An 18,569-nucleotide genomic window follows, 5' to 3' on the forward strand; every position below is an offset into this window, starting at 1 on the left:
ATTACTTCAGTATGTCTACTAGCAAAATTACTACTTCTGTGACACACACACACACACACACACACACACACACACACACACACATATTTGTAATTACCAGTTAATCATTCCTCATTATAACAAGCAATTGTGGGCTGGAGGCTTCCTGTTTCATTTCATGTAAGAATACATCTGCAGTGATGCAGCAGACAATCAGCTTTGATCTCTTCAGACTGAAATTACTTTATAGAAAAAGCTTCTTCAAAATGATAAATAATAGAAGTCATACTTCCTTAAATATGTTTTGTTAATCTTTTTTATTAAGAAAAAACTAACTAGTATGCCTCTAGTCAACTCTCAAGCTCRTATTAAAATATATAAGGAAGCAATATGACTTAGAGTATCAAACACCCTTCTCATTAATTTCAATCTTGCTTAAAGTTTCTTGTTAGAATAGTATTATTAGCACAGTATTCAGCTCTTCTCTAGTCAAGACAACTGACATGGTTTAGGTTAAACTTTAAACCCCTATTTTCAAAACTCTTTAGCTAACAGATTGATACAACTTTAGCATAACTAGATTTGGAGAAACATGATATAATTACAGGTATTCCAGAAGAATTTTCAAAATCCTGTTTAAAGCAACATATGGGAACAAAATAGAGCCACAATTTTGGTTTACAAAACATAACTTTAATTATACAGATTGCTTCAATGAGTTTTCAAATATAGATTTCATAAAGTTAACAGTATTTTAACACATGGTTTCTGAAATACCATTACAACATTCATTTTTGAAATAGTTATTGCTAATATGTTAACACTTGTCAAGTTTTGCCAAGTGTTAGTTATTGAACACTTCTGTTAAGTGTTTAGTAAAAATTACTCTTCACTGAAATACCATCTCTAGACATTCCCTAGTACAGATACTCTCTTCTAGGAATTCATGTATTATTTTGATATACAAGTTATGAATAGCTTAATTACATCTGCTAGACTCAAATGGGAGCCATGTTTAAATTAAAGAAAAAAACTAGTTAACCTATTAAAATGGCATAAATAACTAAGAGAGGAGATAATGATTCAGTCATAAAAGTTAACAAATTTATATATTCAGAGCAACAGTTTTAGTCTTTTCTTGCTCTCAGGAAGAATGTGAAATAGCAGAAAGTGAACGATTTTCTGGCCCACAGCATTCTGGTATAATCACAGTAATATGAGGGATTCAAACAGACAGCAAAGAATTTCATGTGGAACAAATTAAATAAAGATGAYTCTTTAACGAAATGTCATTTTTGACTCATGTTGTCGATTAAGTACTTCGGAGGGAAGAGAGATGATCCATATTGTGGGTTAGACAAGCTCTGAGTGAATTCTTCATATTGTTCACCAACGCATACCTCAAGAGGTGGTGAAGAAGTTTATCATTATATAAACTGAACTTTGGCTTCTTTGCTGAAATTACCACCAACGGCACCAACTTGGAGGTGATTTCTTATCCTGTGTGGACTGCACAGCTACAGCCCATTTCATATGAGCCAAACAGCTGTCGGAAAGTGGCTTCTACTGACCTGTGTGATAGTGAATAAGCAGTGAGACTCAGGTGTTCCATTAATAATCTCCCAGTGGCTGACTTCAACAGTGCCATTTTCAAAACTATCTTGCAACATTTGTAGCTTCRTACACCACTCTAACATGAATCTGATAAATCCACTTGTCTATAGAGCAGGAATTTCTGTAACAACTCTAAAGTGAAACTGGGTAGCAATATACACCTTGAAAATAGATTCAGATKTTTAATTGTATTCTTCCACTTGTAGTTCAATTTCTCTCCAAAGAGAAACGARTATCACTGATTTGAATCATCATACAATAGTTGACTCTTCTGTGAAATTCTTGTTCCATCACTTCAGTTACAGTATATAACAAAATAATTGTAGTTCATCAGTTTACAATTAATAATTTCATTTGAAAAGTTACTCTGCTTCTAGGTTATTGGACAGAAAGATGGCAACTTTGACTAAGAGTGTTACATAGGAAGTTTAATAATGACTACAATGCAGTCTTAAAGAACTGGAGTTTCAGAGGTGTGGAATTTTTAGTAATTTCAGAAGAATCAGAAAAGCATCTAAAGTAATGCACTATCAACAACTGCAAGGATCTCATGATTAATTCTCATGGTGGAAAGGGTCAGGTCTAACACTCTGTCTGTTCAAACTTTCTAGGAGAGAAGATGGAAGACTTGAGTGSTAAGAAAAGCTGTTAGATAAATCATCATCCACATGGCCCCAAACATAACATTCTCCGCTAAAGCTTCAAACATAGTAGCATTTAATAGAAGTTTCCAAAGGCTGAAACCAGTCTCTTTAGTCACTAAATGAAGATTCACTATCAGAACTCTCTTCTGCATTCCCATCATCTCCCCAAGCAGGTACAGGGGCATCTGGGGTCCTGCAGGCAACAGAAAGGTTCTATTTTGTAAATCCTAGAAGATGGCTGAGAATACACGTAGCTTATATATTTAACGTCTTTTACGGTAATTGTATGCACTTTATACCCACAGCATTTAACACAGCAACTGTTGAGAGTTTACAAACACATACCTGATCAGTGTTGCTTCACCTACAAYTGAAAGACGAACACTAGGAACTGTAACTCACTGGACTTCAAAACTCTGTAGACCTCAGTTTGAAGGCATAYCTTTGAGGTTATCAAGAGTTTAAAATAAGCAATACTGATTAATTCATTTTTTTAATCTTCAGAGGTTCTAGGGCTAAAAGGAACACGCTGTACACCATTAAGCAGTGTAAATAGTACATGAAAAAATAAGACAGGAAATGAACAATACTGTATCCAACTAAAACTTCAGGGATAATTTAGAGAAGCAAAAAAGAATTACTCAGAGTGGAATTTGGCTAGAACACTGGGTTAAATCTGACATGCAAGTGCAGCCATGGGATTTTTATTGACTATAAATGATCAGACCTCTTGTATCTAGTTTTGAAGAGAATATTTAAGATGGATCTGTAACATCATGTCAAAATGTTTGTTCATGGAGTCTACTGAGGAAGAAAAGGAGAGAACCAAAGCATCTAAAAAAATAACCAATACTACTAATTAAAGATCCTGTTTCTCCTTGGAGTTTCCCGCCTAAGTATGCAGTAAGCTTGACAATGCAAGCAAAACTGTGTGTGGTAAATTCAGAAATCAATGTACAAAGCATACACAAAATTATACTTGGGGAAGGGGAGCAATGATCTTCATGAAAACTAGCTTCTTTTGTCATAGTTTACAGCTCTCTCTAGAAAAAATGCCAAGTTTTAAACTAAGCTAATAATTATATTGTTAGTCGTGTTGACATTTATCTGYGCGTTATTCCTCTGTGTCAGGCCAGAAAATTTATTTTCCAATTGAAAATCTGCTTACTGTATTTCCTCTGTTGGAAAACCCAGGATATATTTAAAGTGTTTATAAACATTTTAGCGCAACAGTGAAAGGTATATTAAAGAACTGTAAGAGAGTCTTCTCCACACCTTCTCCACCTCCAAAATAAATTATGAGAGCCTTTGTTTTTTCATGCAAATACCACTTCACAATATTATTCCTTGTTGTCATGGCAATGACAAAACAGAAAAGCTGTCCAAAGAGATGTGATCTGGAGAGACCAGCGCAAAAAAAGATAGCAATTCTGTAGTTCAGGAGGGCAAGACAAAACCTCCTGCAATTATAGACAGACAGGAGAGGAAGGGTAAGAATCAGAAGTTAAAAATAGATAGATCTGGAGCTAAACARAATAGGTAGTTTTCAAATTCTGTGAAAAGAGCAGAAAAGAGGCAGAAGATAAAAGAGAAGCAAAGGTAAAACGGTGAAAGAAAGAGACCATAAACTATTCCATCCTACTAGAATTAGCATCTCTCTGCAGCCACAGAAAGGACACATTCAGTCACCCAGTAGTAACTGAGAGACTCTGGATTAAGTGATTTAGCATTCAGCAACATGTGAATTCTCCTAATTTTTCCTCAAGGAACAAAACCCCACAATTAGGACTGAGAGGTCAGGCCAAATCAACAYGGACACTCAAGAGCTGGGGCATGAATGGCAAGGTACATAAAAAGTGAAACTACTTAAAGCAGGAAGATAAAAATGAAACTTACCCTACCACCTTTAAAATATTTTAAAAATCTTTCAAACAACACCAGTTTTTCAAAGAGATCTTAAAGAAAGCTGATGATTTGGGAAGGTGCATAACCAGACAGGCTGCCTCTACTGTTTCAAGTTTGTAACAATTTAAAGAAAATCTGCCTCAACATTAATATTTCACAGATTCCTTGAAGGCAATCTGAGACCAAACCCCAAACATATTCTGTGTGCCTCAATCCACAGTTACAACTTTGCTTCCTTAACTCTTTCCAAAACAGACTGTACAAAAGCAGAAACTTACTAAAAAGTAAAAGCATTTGAAATATTAACAGATTATCTTCTTTTTATCTGCTGTTAAATTCCGTCTAGACATGAAGAAATAGCAGCATTTACAAAAAGTTATGGACCAGGAAGATAGAGTGAGAAATACAATTAGATCACACACAGAGTAAAATCATCTCTGATAATTCTGTCTCAGACTTGTAAAAATTCTTAGTTCCATTCTGTTTCTTGTATCTCATTTGATCAGTAAAAATGTCAAATGAGGAATAACTAATTTAGGTATATTTGGATACCATGAAATAGCTGGGAGATTCAGCATATGACAATACTTCAGTTTTTTGATATTTTTGCTTACTTTATTAAAGGAKTTAGTTTCAGAATAAGCCTTTTTAAAATGTGAAAAGGTTTCACTGGAAAGCAGAAACAGACTTTCTAATACACTGACAGTTTTTGCAGAGGCTACAAAAATATTCCAAGCAGTTTAGTGGCTATTATGTATGAATGAAGCTTACTATTTAATATTTCATTGTGATCAGTTTAGCACAATTTCTACGAAACAGTGCAGCAAAATTAAACTGAATCTCAAGTGTAAGAAAATCCTGAGATACACACTTATGGCCACACAAGTAGATTTGAAAATGAATATGTATTCTTCACTGGTATTCTTCACATTGGGTTACCTCATTCAACAGCCACAGTTTTGAGCTGTTGGCTTTAGCTTTCTGTGTTACTGCTGAAGTCATGCTGTACACCCTATATGATAAGGGAATCTGGAAAAAAGTTTGTCATCTCATGCATGAGGCACAATAAAATAAAGCTTGTTCTTATCGGCCTATAATGATGGTAATTACTGAAATAAAAGTATTAGAAGAAAATATCTGGGAAAAACATTATACTGTGCTCAGAGCAGTTCAGTAAAAATGGCTGCTGATACGTTATTTGATTCCCCACTGCTAGATGCACTCAGCCAAAGAGAATTTTCTCTACTTTGTCATTGCTATATCCTCTTTCTGGAACTGTATCACTGGTGCCTGGCTTGGAAGAAGTTTTTCTATCTCCTCTCAAGTTTGAATGGAAAAGACCAGTATCTTTTTGTTTGGGAAGGTACAACAACTGCCCATTCGAATCCCAACCTCACCCTCATATCTACTGGGTCTTGCCCTGAGGTAGAGAATATTGAAAAGATACCTCATGCTTTAGACTGCATCCCTCCTCCTCTGGTACTGACGACTCTCTTTATGACCTATAAAATACTAAAACASCCCTCATAACAGAATTCAAAACTTATTTTAATGCTTCTAATTTAGATTCGTAACACCATAAACAAGCCTTTCTAACCATTTTTCTTCCAAAATTTTAAAACACATGGTTGCATTCTAGCCCTCCTKAATGTTGTAAGTTGAAAATACTACTTACTCAAGAAGATCTGGATTTAGCCCCTCAGAAATCATTTTGTTTCGTATTGCCATTACAGGAACACCCTGTATAGGAGGAGGAAGTGGAATATAAATCTATTGGACACAAACAGATGAACTGAATTACACAGATTCTTTTACACTTTCTTACACATTTAGACATGCCACTCTTTTTGAACAAGAGCATGAGATGATAATCTCATTGGCCATCTGTATGAACCTAGAAGAAATAAATGATTGTGTTTAAACAAACATACAGCAAGGCACAGGCTGTAGAAACAACTCTCTTTGTGCTACTGCCAACTACAAGTTTAAGTGGCTGGAAAAGGAAAAATGGGAGAGACCTCTTAGGAAACATCAAAGGCCCTTTTACTCCATGTTATATTTATTACATAACATCCAGAGAAAGTCGATGGAAGGGAATCAGGAATAGCTAGATATCTGCAATTCAGGTGCATGAAAACAGGAAGCTGAAGTTATGTGAATGGAAGAGAAGGTGAAGAAACTGCATAACAGAAAAAAAAAACCACAGAACTGTTGTGCTGGAAGGACAAGGACTCAGATACACTGAGCATACAGATAAAGGGGCAGAAAAAGCAAGAGAGGGGTTCAGCAACGGCCTAGGAAGGATACCTTAAGTCAGTGCTAAAAAYTGGAAAAATCTTTTAAAAGCACATAGAAAAAGGCAAACATGACATGAAAGCAGAAGCACAATTTAAAAGTGATTCCTCCGAATACAAGTGTTTGTACAGTCAGGCTTGAATCTTGTGGACAGACATTAGCCAAGTATATACGTGTTAAGAAAAATTCCTTCCTCTCACTGCAAATCCTTCCACAGTTTCTGTACTTTATTTTATTCAGCAACACCTAAACATCCTCACCCTGGACCGGATACCCAAGAACAGCTTGACCCACGTCGTCTTACAAGATCCATTCCAACAAACTACTTCTATATTTCCACTAGAGTTGCTCAAAGACAACTTGTTGCTTTGCCATCCCCTCTTGCAGAGGATCGGAAACACCACCTGGACCACTGCATGCCAAGAGGGGGAAAAATAAGAAGAAAGGACCCAATTTCTGATCTGCAAGGGATACAGCTGGTGGTGGTCTAGGGAAAGACAGAAGAGACTTCAAAATGAACAGTAGTGTGAGATTTTTTTGGCACAGAATAAATGTATTTGTCCAAAGTAAGTAAAATAGTGATAAAAAAAAAAAAGGCCAGCCATGACTAACGTTCCAGAGAAGTGTGTGGTACTAGTGACAGTTGCAGCAAGTAGCCAGTTAAGTGAGAGCTAAGCTAGTTCTTTTACTGTTTTCCTGTGCAGATTTGCATTAAGAACCTCAATCAAGATTTCTGCATTAAGACTTCAAAAAAGCACACAGACATAGTTTTATCAATTTAACGGGAATATAAGCAAAAATTTTCCTCTGAAACACTTGTGAGGCCTAACTTATATTAAGGAATTTCTCAGTAAGTCACACCCAATGCACATTACAAAGCAGGAAGCTTTTGTGTATTTCATGACTATGTTTAAAATACTCACTTCTAGGATAGATTTGGACTAACACCAAGGATTGTGTTTCTCTACAAACAATCTTTTACTATCTGATGTTTTTTTCCGTGCCTGGCTGCTCTTAGGGTTCCTTTCCCCAACTCAGCATTTAAAGTAAGCTGAGCTCAGAAGTCACTGATGAAGTGTTTATGCATCAATTCATACCAAGTGAAAACAAGACTGAGTCATCTGATCCGGCGTAGCAGAACTCAGTATTTGCTCTCAATGAAAGGGAGCTCAGCATATGAACTTCTAAGAATGGATTGGAACTGTTACATTCTATGTTCTCGTTTGGAGAAGTGCTTTATTCCAAAATTGTATGCATCAAAATTCGTAAGAATCATTTTAAGAAGTAAAGACTGAGGAAAATATTTTTCTTGGCTTGTCTGGAGAAGCTGTTCTGGGAAACCAGAGGTGGCTAAGGTGAAAACATAGATCTATTTTCTGATATAGTTAAAAAAMGTAACTGATCAATATGTCAATATGCAAAACACTAGATTTATAAATTAAACAAAAATCAAGTGTGTTTCACAGTTACTGTGGGAGGGATTTAAGATCACATCAATTTGAGAAAGATCTTTAACACATACAGACTCAGAGCTTACAGATTTCTAATGAGAACAAAAAATTGTCTCAAAGAACTTCAATGGAAATAAATTTTGTACTAATTACAAAATAAAGGAATTGTGCAATACTAGCCTAACTTCTCAGTATTCAAGCTTTGGAAATACTGAGATCGTTCAAATAACACTTGCTAATTCATTACGTTTAAGGCACCTTTGTAGGAATTCACAGCCATCCTAAACATCCTTTAAAGAAAACATACCATTTCAGTTCATAAACAGAAACTCTTATGTCCCTCAAAGCATGGTCAACACTGTATTACTACAGAAGATTAACAAAAACACGGCTGTAGGGCTAATGGATATCTCAGATGATTAGGATTCTCCTTTTCACATCAGAGATTTATAACTACTCATTAATAAAATAAAATAAAGAAAATAAAGGAAATAAACTGATACTCTAGTAACCTGTAGATGGATATTTAAAAGACAGTATGACAGAACCAACAATTTAGCGTGCTTATTTTAAATAGAGATGCGTGCCAGCTATATTGCCAGTAACTATGCTGTGGTTAGAGTGAAATAATTGCAGTTTTCAATGCTAGCAAAAAGCTTGGAAGGAACAAACTTACATTAGCTTATATCAAAGCTGGATGTAAACTTACGATGTGATAGAGAACATAAATTATTTAATTTAGGAAAGTACTTTTTAAAAAAAAAAACAGTATTTTAAATTCGAAGTCCAAATTAAATTTTGTGAATGTGCGCATCTATTAATAACAATGCAGCAAGTTATTCTAGGAAAATTGTAATTTTTTCCAAACGATAGACTACAAATCAAGAAATTTCAATTTGTATTTTTTTTAAACGTATCTCAATGATAAGAAAGAAGCAGTTAAGGCATCTACACAATCTTAACTTTACCCTATAGGTAACTTTGTCCTGTTAAGCCATTTTAGTATTTGCAATTCCAGAACATCTAAATAAAAATTAGATTTAATCTCATAGATACTATACATGTTTGTAGCCTAGAAGAAAACTATCAGTTCCTCCATAAATCATAGATCTTCAAAACTAATCTTAAGTTTAATCAAAATACCCTTGAACACCATGCTTTTTCTTTCCTGAGAAAGAACAAATAAATTCATTAAGCATTTTATACAATTAGAATACTGCAATTACTTTACTCTTCATACCTTCATAACTTTTAAACTGGAAAGTCAGAGTCTAACATTGTTATGATCTTAAATCTTATAAAATAATACTAGCAGCCAATTTTGAATACAAAGAGTAACTACACTGAGCACACAGGTGTACTTTTCCAACACAGGAGCCAGCACTGAAGATCCATCCCATTTGTCTCTGCCCAGCTAAGAGTTTGAAAAAATCCAAATCACTACACCACAGCCCTCCTCCCAGACCAGTCCCAGCCTGCTCCTACTTGCTCAGCAGTACGCAGGTCCTGGAGAAGCCATAGTGCAAGTAGCAGTCTTGTTGCAAAACCAGTTTCAGCACTATGTGGTATTGAGAGAAGTCACATATCGTAACGGGCTGGCACTTTCTTAAGACTAGTGTGGTTCCCATGTTTAATTTTTACTTCAGTCCATGTAAAGCACAGATCAATTTATATTCACAGTACATTCAAATCAGTCAGTACTTTGGAGTACCTGTAGTTTTGTTTGATGTTTAGAATTCAGTGGGGGTATTTGCATTTTAAACACGAATTTTATCTGAAATCCTAGACTGTTCATCTCACTCTGTCAAAATAAATGCTCTGTACATTCACTATAGTAAATTTGRTATTGCTTTTGTAAGGTTTGCTCGAATATTATTGTTGTACATCTGAAAAATATGAATTTAGCACACTCAACTGCAATCAATTAAAATGAATTTGTTACTATTTCACAGAACAGCTATCCTCAGCGTACAAGAAATATCTCTGCAGATTGCTAACTCTTAAATAATACAAAAATTGTGGGCAGTAAATAAATGAATAATTCCAACAAATCTTCAGCTAGAGGCTTAATTTCGGCAAAAGAAACACACTAACTCAAATACTTGATTGTCTCAGAAGACTGCTTTGGCAAATACAAGAACACACATTAATGTGTAGTATGTTAGTTTGACTTTCCTACCACACTGTTTACAACTGGCAGAGAAGTCACCAGAAACTGCCAGTAGAGAGGATAAATGTGGAAAGTGAGATCTCACTCCTTTAGCAGTCACCAAAAAAATGTCAAAGTACTTAGACTATCCAGCTCTTTCACATCCACTTTTAAGATTGGCATTAAATCAACAAGCTAACATGGTGTTCTGCTCCCTGCCATTACCCCACTGCTAGGTTCTTCAAATAGTTTGTAATGACCTATAAAGTGCCAATTTGTGATTCAAATGAAAAGAAAGGTCTGGAACACCACCGCAAGTACCAGACGCACCAATTCTAACAATTGCTCTGAAGAGGGAATGAAACTAAGCAGTTAGCTTTAACATAAGCACCATTTTACCCAATTCTACATGTTATTCATATTTTTTCATAATTTTAATATACACTTTAAAGAAAATTCTCCAGTGATCGCTGGAAAATAAAGGTAAAAAAAAAAATTGTTTCCAACCTCATTTTTAATTTTGTGCAGGTGAAAAAGGAGCTTTTAAAAGACATTCCCAAGAACCTCCAATTCGTCTTTTCATCCCTTCACTTTTTTTCACACACTTGAACATTTAGATTACATTCATTTATTTCCTACTTACCTGTAGAAAAACCCACAACTGAAGAGGAAAACAAAAAACCTACTTCATGAATAACAAGGAACTGAAGTGGAACTAAGTAGGGAAGCAAATCTTGTATCAGTATTTGGAACCATACAGGAATAGTGATAAARAATATTAAACACTCCTACTCTGTGCTAAACCAGCAAAGTTTCATTTTGTGCCCCACAGTAAAAAGAAACAATGATTTATCTGTGTAGACTGAATAACAATTTTGTCAGAATAACTACACTTCTAATATCTTCTATTACTCTAGCTAGTATCACTCTGCATTTATGCACCTCCACATCTTCAGTTCACATGTATACTGACAGAGCTTTGTAGAAAAGACTTTGCTTGAGGCTGTCCCAATGAGGCTGTTCCGGTATTATCCTAGCTTAAAGATTACTGATGTAACATATTTGTTTTCTGATATTTAGTGTTCACTCAAAGCTGAGAGTGATGTTCACCATAAAAATAATGGCATTTCCAAAGAATGCTAGAGAACTGACTTACCACTTGTACCATTTTGAGATATCTGGCATATCTTGGATCTTTGGCAACAGTTCTGATATTTTCTGTCACTACTTCCGTCTTCTGTAACCCTTCTTCATGTATATTGTTCTGCTGTACACAAAGAAGATAACGTGTTAATGGTTAGATGGGTAGATCAGAAGCACAGAGCAGTTTCAATCTATAAAATCTGTAACTTAAAGTGTACCTTGTCTTAGATCACAATATTCTGATCTATATTCATAATATTAGAGAATTCCAACATGCTTTCATTATTGAACTGTTTCAGATACGATTTTCTACATATAGCAACCATTTTAAATTTTTGCACAATACTTGGGGAAAAAAAAACAATTCAGCGTTGATTTCAAAGGCAATACTGTTTTGAGACAAAAGACTTATACCTGACACTGCTCCAAGAATTATGCTTTTGAAATAGCCAAACAAGACAGAAGAAAACCTATAATTAATGACTCTCTTTAATCTTAAAAAAATATTTGGAGACAGTTGCCCTTAAACTGTGTATATATAAAACGTTTGATCTTGGAAGGTATTACTGACTCATTTTTAGGATTTATTTTGGTTAATCTAGGTGTTGTCTTCACTGGTACTTTCATGCCTATATAATTTTTTATCACATCTTTCTTATCTTTTTAATCACATCATCATATCTTTCTACAAAACAATGAAGAAAACAGTACCTGGAGAGGGGAAAAAAAATACAGCCTAGAGATACTTCTCTCTTTGGACTTTGTGATTCTCACCAAATTGGTCACAGTAAGCAACAGCACATTCAGTGAATACCTAATGCCATAAGACACTCTTCTAACTCATAATACGCCTGTATTAATTTCCTTGCATTTAATGAAAAAAGAGAGTCTAATTTACAAGCTCGTTGTATGAGAAAGATTTTTTTTAAGGATTATATCTATATCTATCTCCCATAGTGGTTCAATGCATTTTTCTCATAATATTTCTTTGATTCCCCGACAAGTGTTTTGTATAGATCATGTAACTTTTAAACTATACTTAAGACTTTTAGTATAAACCATTAACAAAAAAGATAACATAAGGAAATCAGAGAGTCCTTGAGAGTAATTAATTAGAGACTCTGGATGAAGTCAGCATTCCAAGTAATAGTTCTAGTCAGCCAGATTAAAAAGTACACGAGCTTCATTTATAATTTTTGTTTCTAATAGACTCAGAAAAATGACAAAGAGTTATAGCACTATATAAAAGACAACACAAAATCGCTGCTACTACAACTACAGTAGCACTATAATAGTGATAATACTATATTATAGTAATAGTAGTACACAAAACTACAATTATCTAAACTATTTCTATATTAGCTATTAAATGAACGATTTGAAAGTAGAATTGGAAATGTGTTTTCAGGAGTACGTATTCTGACAGTAATATTTGAGAGGAAGAGGAAGTTTTAAAGAAAATAAAATAACTATAAATCATTCTCTGACATGATTGAAACATGCAATGCTAAATGCACATTTTGTCTTCCATGCTTCTGGCTGCAAATGAATCTAGAGTTACAAGCTTAATAGGAAGGGAAAGGCAATAGTCTATGTGGGATTTTTAATATTCCAGCTATTAATACTTCACAGCAACTTCCACCAAATGAGAAAATGACTGAGATCAGAACGGAAAGAGAAGAGTTACCGCAATAGGAAATCGGAAAAAAAAGTCCATCTACAAATGACAGCCAGGAAGTCTCACTCTGTGAAGTGGTGATCAGAGTAGTTAATGCTGGGTTAAAAAGAAAACAGTAACTTCTTTGCAGGGATAGAATCTTAATTTTGATCATTTACAAAAAAACGGCATTTTGCAAACATAAAGATAACAAACAAAAGACATTCACTATAATAACCTCCTTAAAATAATTATGCTAGAAACTTCAGTTTGTACTGAAAGGTAACATTCTAAAGGAAGGATAAAAGAGCTGAAATCATGGGATATGAAATACTGTTCTCATTCATGACCTTCCCAGTCCCTTGATGTAACACATGATCATATTTTACTGTGATTTAACAAAGAGAAAAGAATTGTTTATCATAAGAATTGAGTTCGTTCTAACTATTTAAACTATACAATTAAAAAAGGGGTTACCCTTTTTGCCTTACAAGGCACCAATTAAAGGCACCAATTAAAATTATTTCATTAATGAAAAACATTGTTTAGAGTTTCATAGTTTCACTAGATTTGTTTCTTCTACTCATTTTAAATCAGATTAGAAACTTGATATGGTGAAATATGTTCCTTCAATATATTATTTATGTTTCATTACTTACTCCAGACTGAGGCGATACAGTTTTCTGTTGATCTGTAGCAGCTTGTGAAACAGGACCATTTGTAACACTATTCATATTTACATGCGACACTTCAAATTTGACGTCTTCTAGGCCAGGAATAGAGGACAACTGAATGCACAAGACATCATTAAATAAACAATGAGCATATCAGAAGTATAGGTGTACAAGAATGTCAGCAGTTTGCTGCTTACCATGTATTCCACAGGTAAGATTAACTTCGGTAAAACTGTATCACTTGGTAAAGTTATCACTGGTTTTGGTATTTTCATTAAGGAAAAAAGAAAGATTTTTCTAGGCAGATGGCTTCTACAACAAAAAAAAATCCCCAAATCACCACTGCAGCTTTCAGTGCTAACACAAAGTTGCAGTGCAGGAAAGGCATTTTAGGCATTAATTAAAGGCATTTTAACAGCTTCTTAGCATTTTACCACAGCACATGTCAACCATGCAAGAGCTGTGCATCTTCTCTGCTACTTCTTCTACAGTGAAAGAAATCATAGCAAAACCAGCTCCATTATTGAACAGATGGGTGACTGGTTAAAGATTCTGCAATTTTCTGTCTTTCACATTTTTTTATGAAAATGCTGAGACTGCAGATATTAAAGGCACTGGATATTTATCTAAAGGAAATTCTATTTAGCATGATTACAAAGAATTTTGAAAAAATTATCACTATAGATCGTTCTTAAGATTTTGAAATAAATTATGCTAGTAACTGCTGTTTGTATTATGACAGTATTTTCCCCATAAAGATCTTAACAAAGAGTTTCAAAAAATTCCCTCTGCTGCTCTCACTGAAACCAACAGAAATTACTTCCAACGTTAACGAAACGATTTTACAATGTGTTTTTTATTTTAACTAATTAAATGATAATACATGAATATAAACTATAATCTTTCATCCATTTAGCTAAAGAATATATATTCTTCAGGCACATTTGCATTAGCTTAGAGGTAATTTAGGTCACATTTCAAAATCAAAAGCTTTATAAGGGATCCACCTAGCTACTTACTCTGGATGGGGCTGGTTGAAAATCCTTTAAATGAGGTAAGACTTACCAAGATACTTTTGTTTTACACAGGGGACAAGAACTTCTTGCCAGAGCTTGCATGGCAAGTGCAGCTTCATACTGCAACTTCGTAATGCAAATTGCATATTTTAGGATCAGAAAAATTCCTTCCCTTTTCTTCTAGAAAAACGTATCAATAAACACAACATAAATAAACTGCCATGTACTCCAGTGGCCCTCTCATGACCCAAATGTTCCTTTCCAGATCCTTCCCACATGCCTAACAGGGAAAACCAGTATTTGTACCACATGCTATCTGTTCCTTTCTTCCATATCAACTACATGTTCAAATATTATAAAACGTAAGTGATCAGGTATGTAAAGTCAGCATTCGCCATCATAGTCTTTTATATTAGCTTTTTCTAATCTTTATGACAACTTATTTGCTCAGTTCAGACTATTAAAAGGAAGCTAGTTTATGTAATCTAGAAAGTTATCAGTGTTAAAGCACAAGTCTATACACATACAAACCTTTGCATCTAAGATGTTGAGCGTTGTTTCAATTTGTTGGATACGGAGAGAGAGTGCTGACAATTTCTAGGATAGAAAACAATTAAGATATGAAAATATTTCCCCAGGCCACTTTTACATATAATACAGTTCACATTTAGCTAAAAGAATACATAAATAAAATCACTTTTGATTTCACTTGCTAAAGGCAGAGTGTAAATAAGGTAACATGATTACGAAAGAAATGAAACAATGGCAACATCGCTTTTTTAGTGCAATAGCCAAAATGGTTCGCATTTTAAATAATGTTACTACAGTTTGGTCTCCCAAATAATTACAGATAGAAATGAAGACAGAGACTACCGCACAAAAAGGAAGATAAAGTAAATAGGGTATTACTTGGGGCATTCAGATAATAATCCTAGACAATTGTACTCTCACAGTTACCAAAATAATTTTCTTCAAAGTTCTTTCTTTCCAAATGTGAAAGATGAAAAGATGTGATGTGTATGTAGCTGAACACACACACAAGAAGAAAAATCTCATAAAGAACACAGGAGGTGAATAAAAGTCATATATAGTCAAAACATCCAGTGAACCAGAACAAACCAGAAGCTTTATATGCTCCATGTGCACCTCAATCAAATTTTATCAACGCCTTTTTAAAAATAATGCAATGTTTTTCTCTATTTCTCTATAAGAACTGTCAGTCTTTCAACTAATCATTACCACACAGTGCTAGACCTGTCCAAGTGAACTTGGCTAGCATGATGGCTGGCAGATATGTACCACTCCGACAGCTTTTTGGCACGTTGGCAAGACTTTGCCTGGCGCGTAAGCTGAACTTTAGCACCCTAAGAAAATGGCAGTTCTGCCAATATGTTAGAAAATTAAAAAGAGATCGACAAAATTTAAGCCTTTCTGAATACTGCACTGGCTTGTTACAGATGGCTCTTTGTTCTTGAAGAGGAGTTAGTTCTTTCTGAAAGGAGCTATATGCTCTGCATATATTTAGGGAAGAGGAGGAAGCTCACACTGAAGACCGTTAAATAATTTCACAGGTCTAATTTGACTACACAAGAGCCAAGAAATTTAGAGTTAAGAATGGCGTCAGGCTTATTTTTTAATTTCCTGACTTTTGCTGATTTACACTGGGACCTTTGACATTCAAAACACTTCTGTACTTCATAAACACAAAAAAATTTCATGGAGTTTATAAAGCAACCACTTCATCTCTTGGGTAACAATACATTTAGATTAAGAAACTGTTTTACTAAGTACTTATTTAAGCAATTCAAAATATGGACTTCAATCAGACTTCACAGTGTTGCTCCACATTCAAGATGGCTTTATATACAGCTATATATAGGAATTTCAAAGCACCTGTGTAAGACCACATGACAATTTAGACAACTGACAGCAATATCATCAGGCACGCAGAAATGTATCAAGTTAAACAAGTTAAAAATCCAGAAAACAGTTTACTTTTTTCCCTTGAAGCCCCATATGTTGACGTGGCACCCAAATTTTATACTAGTCAGGGGGCTGGCTCAAACCTTGTCTAACAAATAACACAATTTCTCACATTAAGTGGCTTAGTCTAATTGGATATGACAAGTGCTGCTGGCTAGGGCTGTATAGTAGTCTTTGTTGAATAAGTGAGTGAACATTTACAAAAAACCACTAATGATAAAAAGGTTAAGCTTAAAGTCACATTAGAAACCAACCTTTCTAACAGGGAGGAAAGCACTAGGTCTGTTCTGTGACCAATTCCAGTACGGTCAATCTGTTATGTTTTCTTTGACATTAAATCCATCATAAAAACTTGTCAGCATTTACTGTTTTTACTTTTCTGTTTTTAAGAAAGCACTAAAATCAACTGTCTCATGTTCCATGTTAATTACTTGCCAAAAATGTCTTTTTTTCACATGAGTATCATTTACAGTCAGAGCTTAGCATATCATCCTTTCAAAGTAAAGGTGGAAAATATTTGCAAGAAAATTTTGATGTGCATTGTATGATGAGATGAGAGGGATACTGATTTTCAAAACAGATTCAGCACCATAGGAATAAAGCACACTTCTTCCAAAAGAGGAGTATATCTACAAATGGATCTGCTCAGAAAAAAGTCCAGGTATCAAAAAGTATCAAAGACTGTGCCAAATGCAAAAGTTTAAGGGAACAGGTTATCAGTCTGGTATAATCAGCAGTTCASGGATGAAAAAAGTGTGTCTTACGTCTTTACTAAAAGAAACACTGAACAGACTAAAATTTCTGGTTTAAGCTACCAGGTCAATTTGCAGCAAAACATACCTAATTGAATGGTTCTCATTTCCAGAATTTGTTGATTCATTCATATAAATTCACAGATGGGAAATAAACATACCTCTTCACAAACAGTAGAAAATCGGTTGAGAAACTGCACTGTGTGAACCACAAACTGATTTAGAAATGCTACCGTTCTTTTCTGCTGAATAGCAGGAACCTGCATTAAACAGCATAAGAAAATTAGCTTATACATAGCTGTCAATTCTAACATCTGGACTGACATAGTTATAAAAAACTACAAATATTTTAGAAGAAATTATTTTAGAAATAAGTGTTAAGTGTGCTTGCTATGAATGCATATATATATATATATATATAAATATATATTTTTTTAATTGCTTATAGATTTTTTTCACTAAAAATCTTACTAATATCACACTGGAAAAGCTGCAGGATACATGAAAAAAGGAATGTCCTCATAACTAAAGGACAGTTACCTTATTTAAGAAAATGTTTTAAAATTAAATCGTTGACAATCCTTGAAAATCATCATTAAAATTAAAAGAAATGGAAAGTAGGTTGAAACCTCTTCTTCTGAAGCTTATGGAGGAAAAAGAAAACTTGGCCATCCACAAAAGTACTCAGTTACAGCTATCATCAACATATCATGAGCTGGGATTTTTATTTAAACCATTAAAAAAGATCCTAATCAGGAACATTCACACAAATATTTACATATAAAACTACACCGTTTCATGGTTAATAGTTGGACAAATTTAAAGTCTTCAATTTCACATAAGTTACACTATGGAACTATCTTAATTAATTCAAGCGGAAGAGAACTTACAAGGAAAAACATTTGTAGCGAAGCTTTTGCTGCACTGAAAAACGCTTTGTCTTACTTAGCAACTGTGGACGACTACATTGACAGGACTAGTTGTTCAGCAAGCACCTATAGTTTTTAGTTCTTTGCTGGACTCCAACCTGTCAGTGCAGCCATTCACTATGCTTTGCCAAAATTAAAACTTCCTGATTTTTTGTGAGATTTCGGTGTTCGGTCTGTTCACTTGTACTCCAGAATCTACTAAAGTTCAATTCTGCAGCTCCAAAACCATTAAATGCTGGTCAAAGCCTTGTCAGAAAGTTATGAAATAGGAATATGGATGGAAGGAAAAGAAATCATCAGGGCTGGAACAGTCCAATCCTTACGCTTGTTATTTCACAAACAAAGCTAGAAACATGCTTTTTTTTTTTTTTTTTTTTT

The 18,569-nt window shown here is 34.4% G+C and overlaps 1 protein-coding gene across 1 annotated transcript in view; it reads right to left on the bottom strand.

The window, feature by feature from the left end:
- Positions 1-650: 650 nt before the first annotated feature.
- Positions 651-18,569, bottom strand: part of WASHC3 (WASH complex subunit 3) — an 18,443-nt gene continuing 524 nt past the window's right edge. The window contains exons 2-7 of the mRNA XM_085322611.1: positions 17,424-17,522; positions 15,059-15,124; positions 13,497-13,625; positions 11,194-11,304; positions 5,818-5,882; positions 651-2,430 (exon numbers count right to left, since the gene is read on the bottom strand). Of these exons, the coding sequence (XP_085178737.1) occupies positions 2,346-2,430; positions 5,818-5,882; positions 11,194-11,304; positions 13,497-13,625; positions 15,059-15,124; positions 17,424-17,522 (555 nt within the window). The 3' untranslated portion in view covers positions 651-2,345. The remainder of the gene's footprint in view (positions 2,431-5,817; positions 5,883-11,193; positions 11,305-13,496; positions 13,626-15,058; positions 15,125-17,423; positions 17,523-18,569) is intronic.

This window comes from Rhea americana, unplaced genomic scaffold, assembly GCF_003343005.1.
Source record: "Rhea americana isolate MKP2758 unplaced genomic scaffold, rheAme1 scaffold_79, whole genome shotgun sequence".
NCBI lineage: Eukaryota > Metazoa > Chordata > Aves > Rheiformes > Rheidae > Rhea > Rhea americana.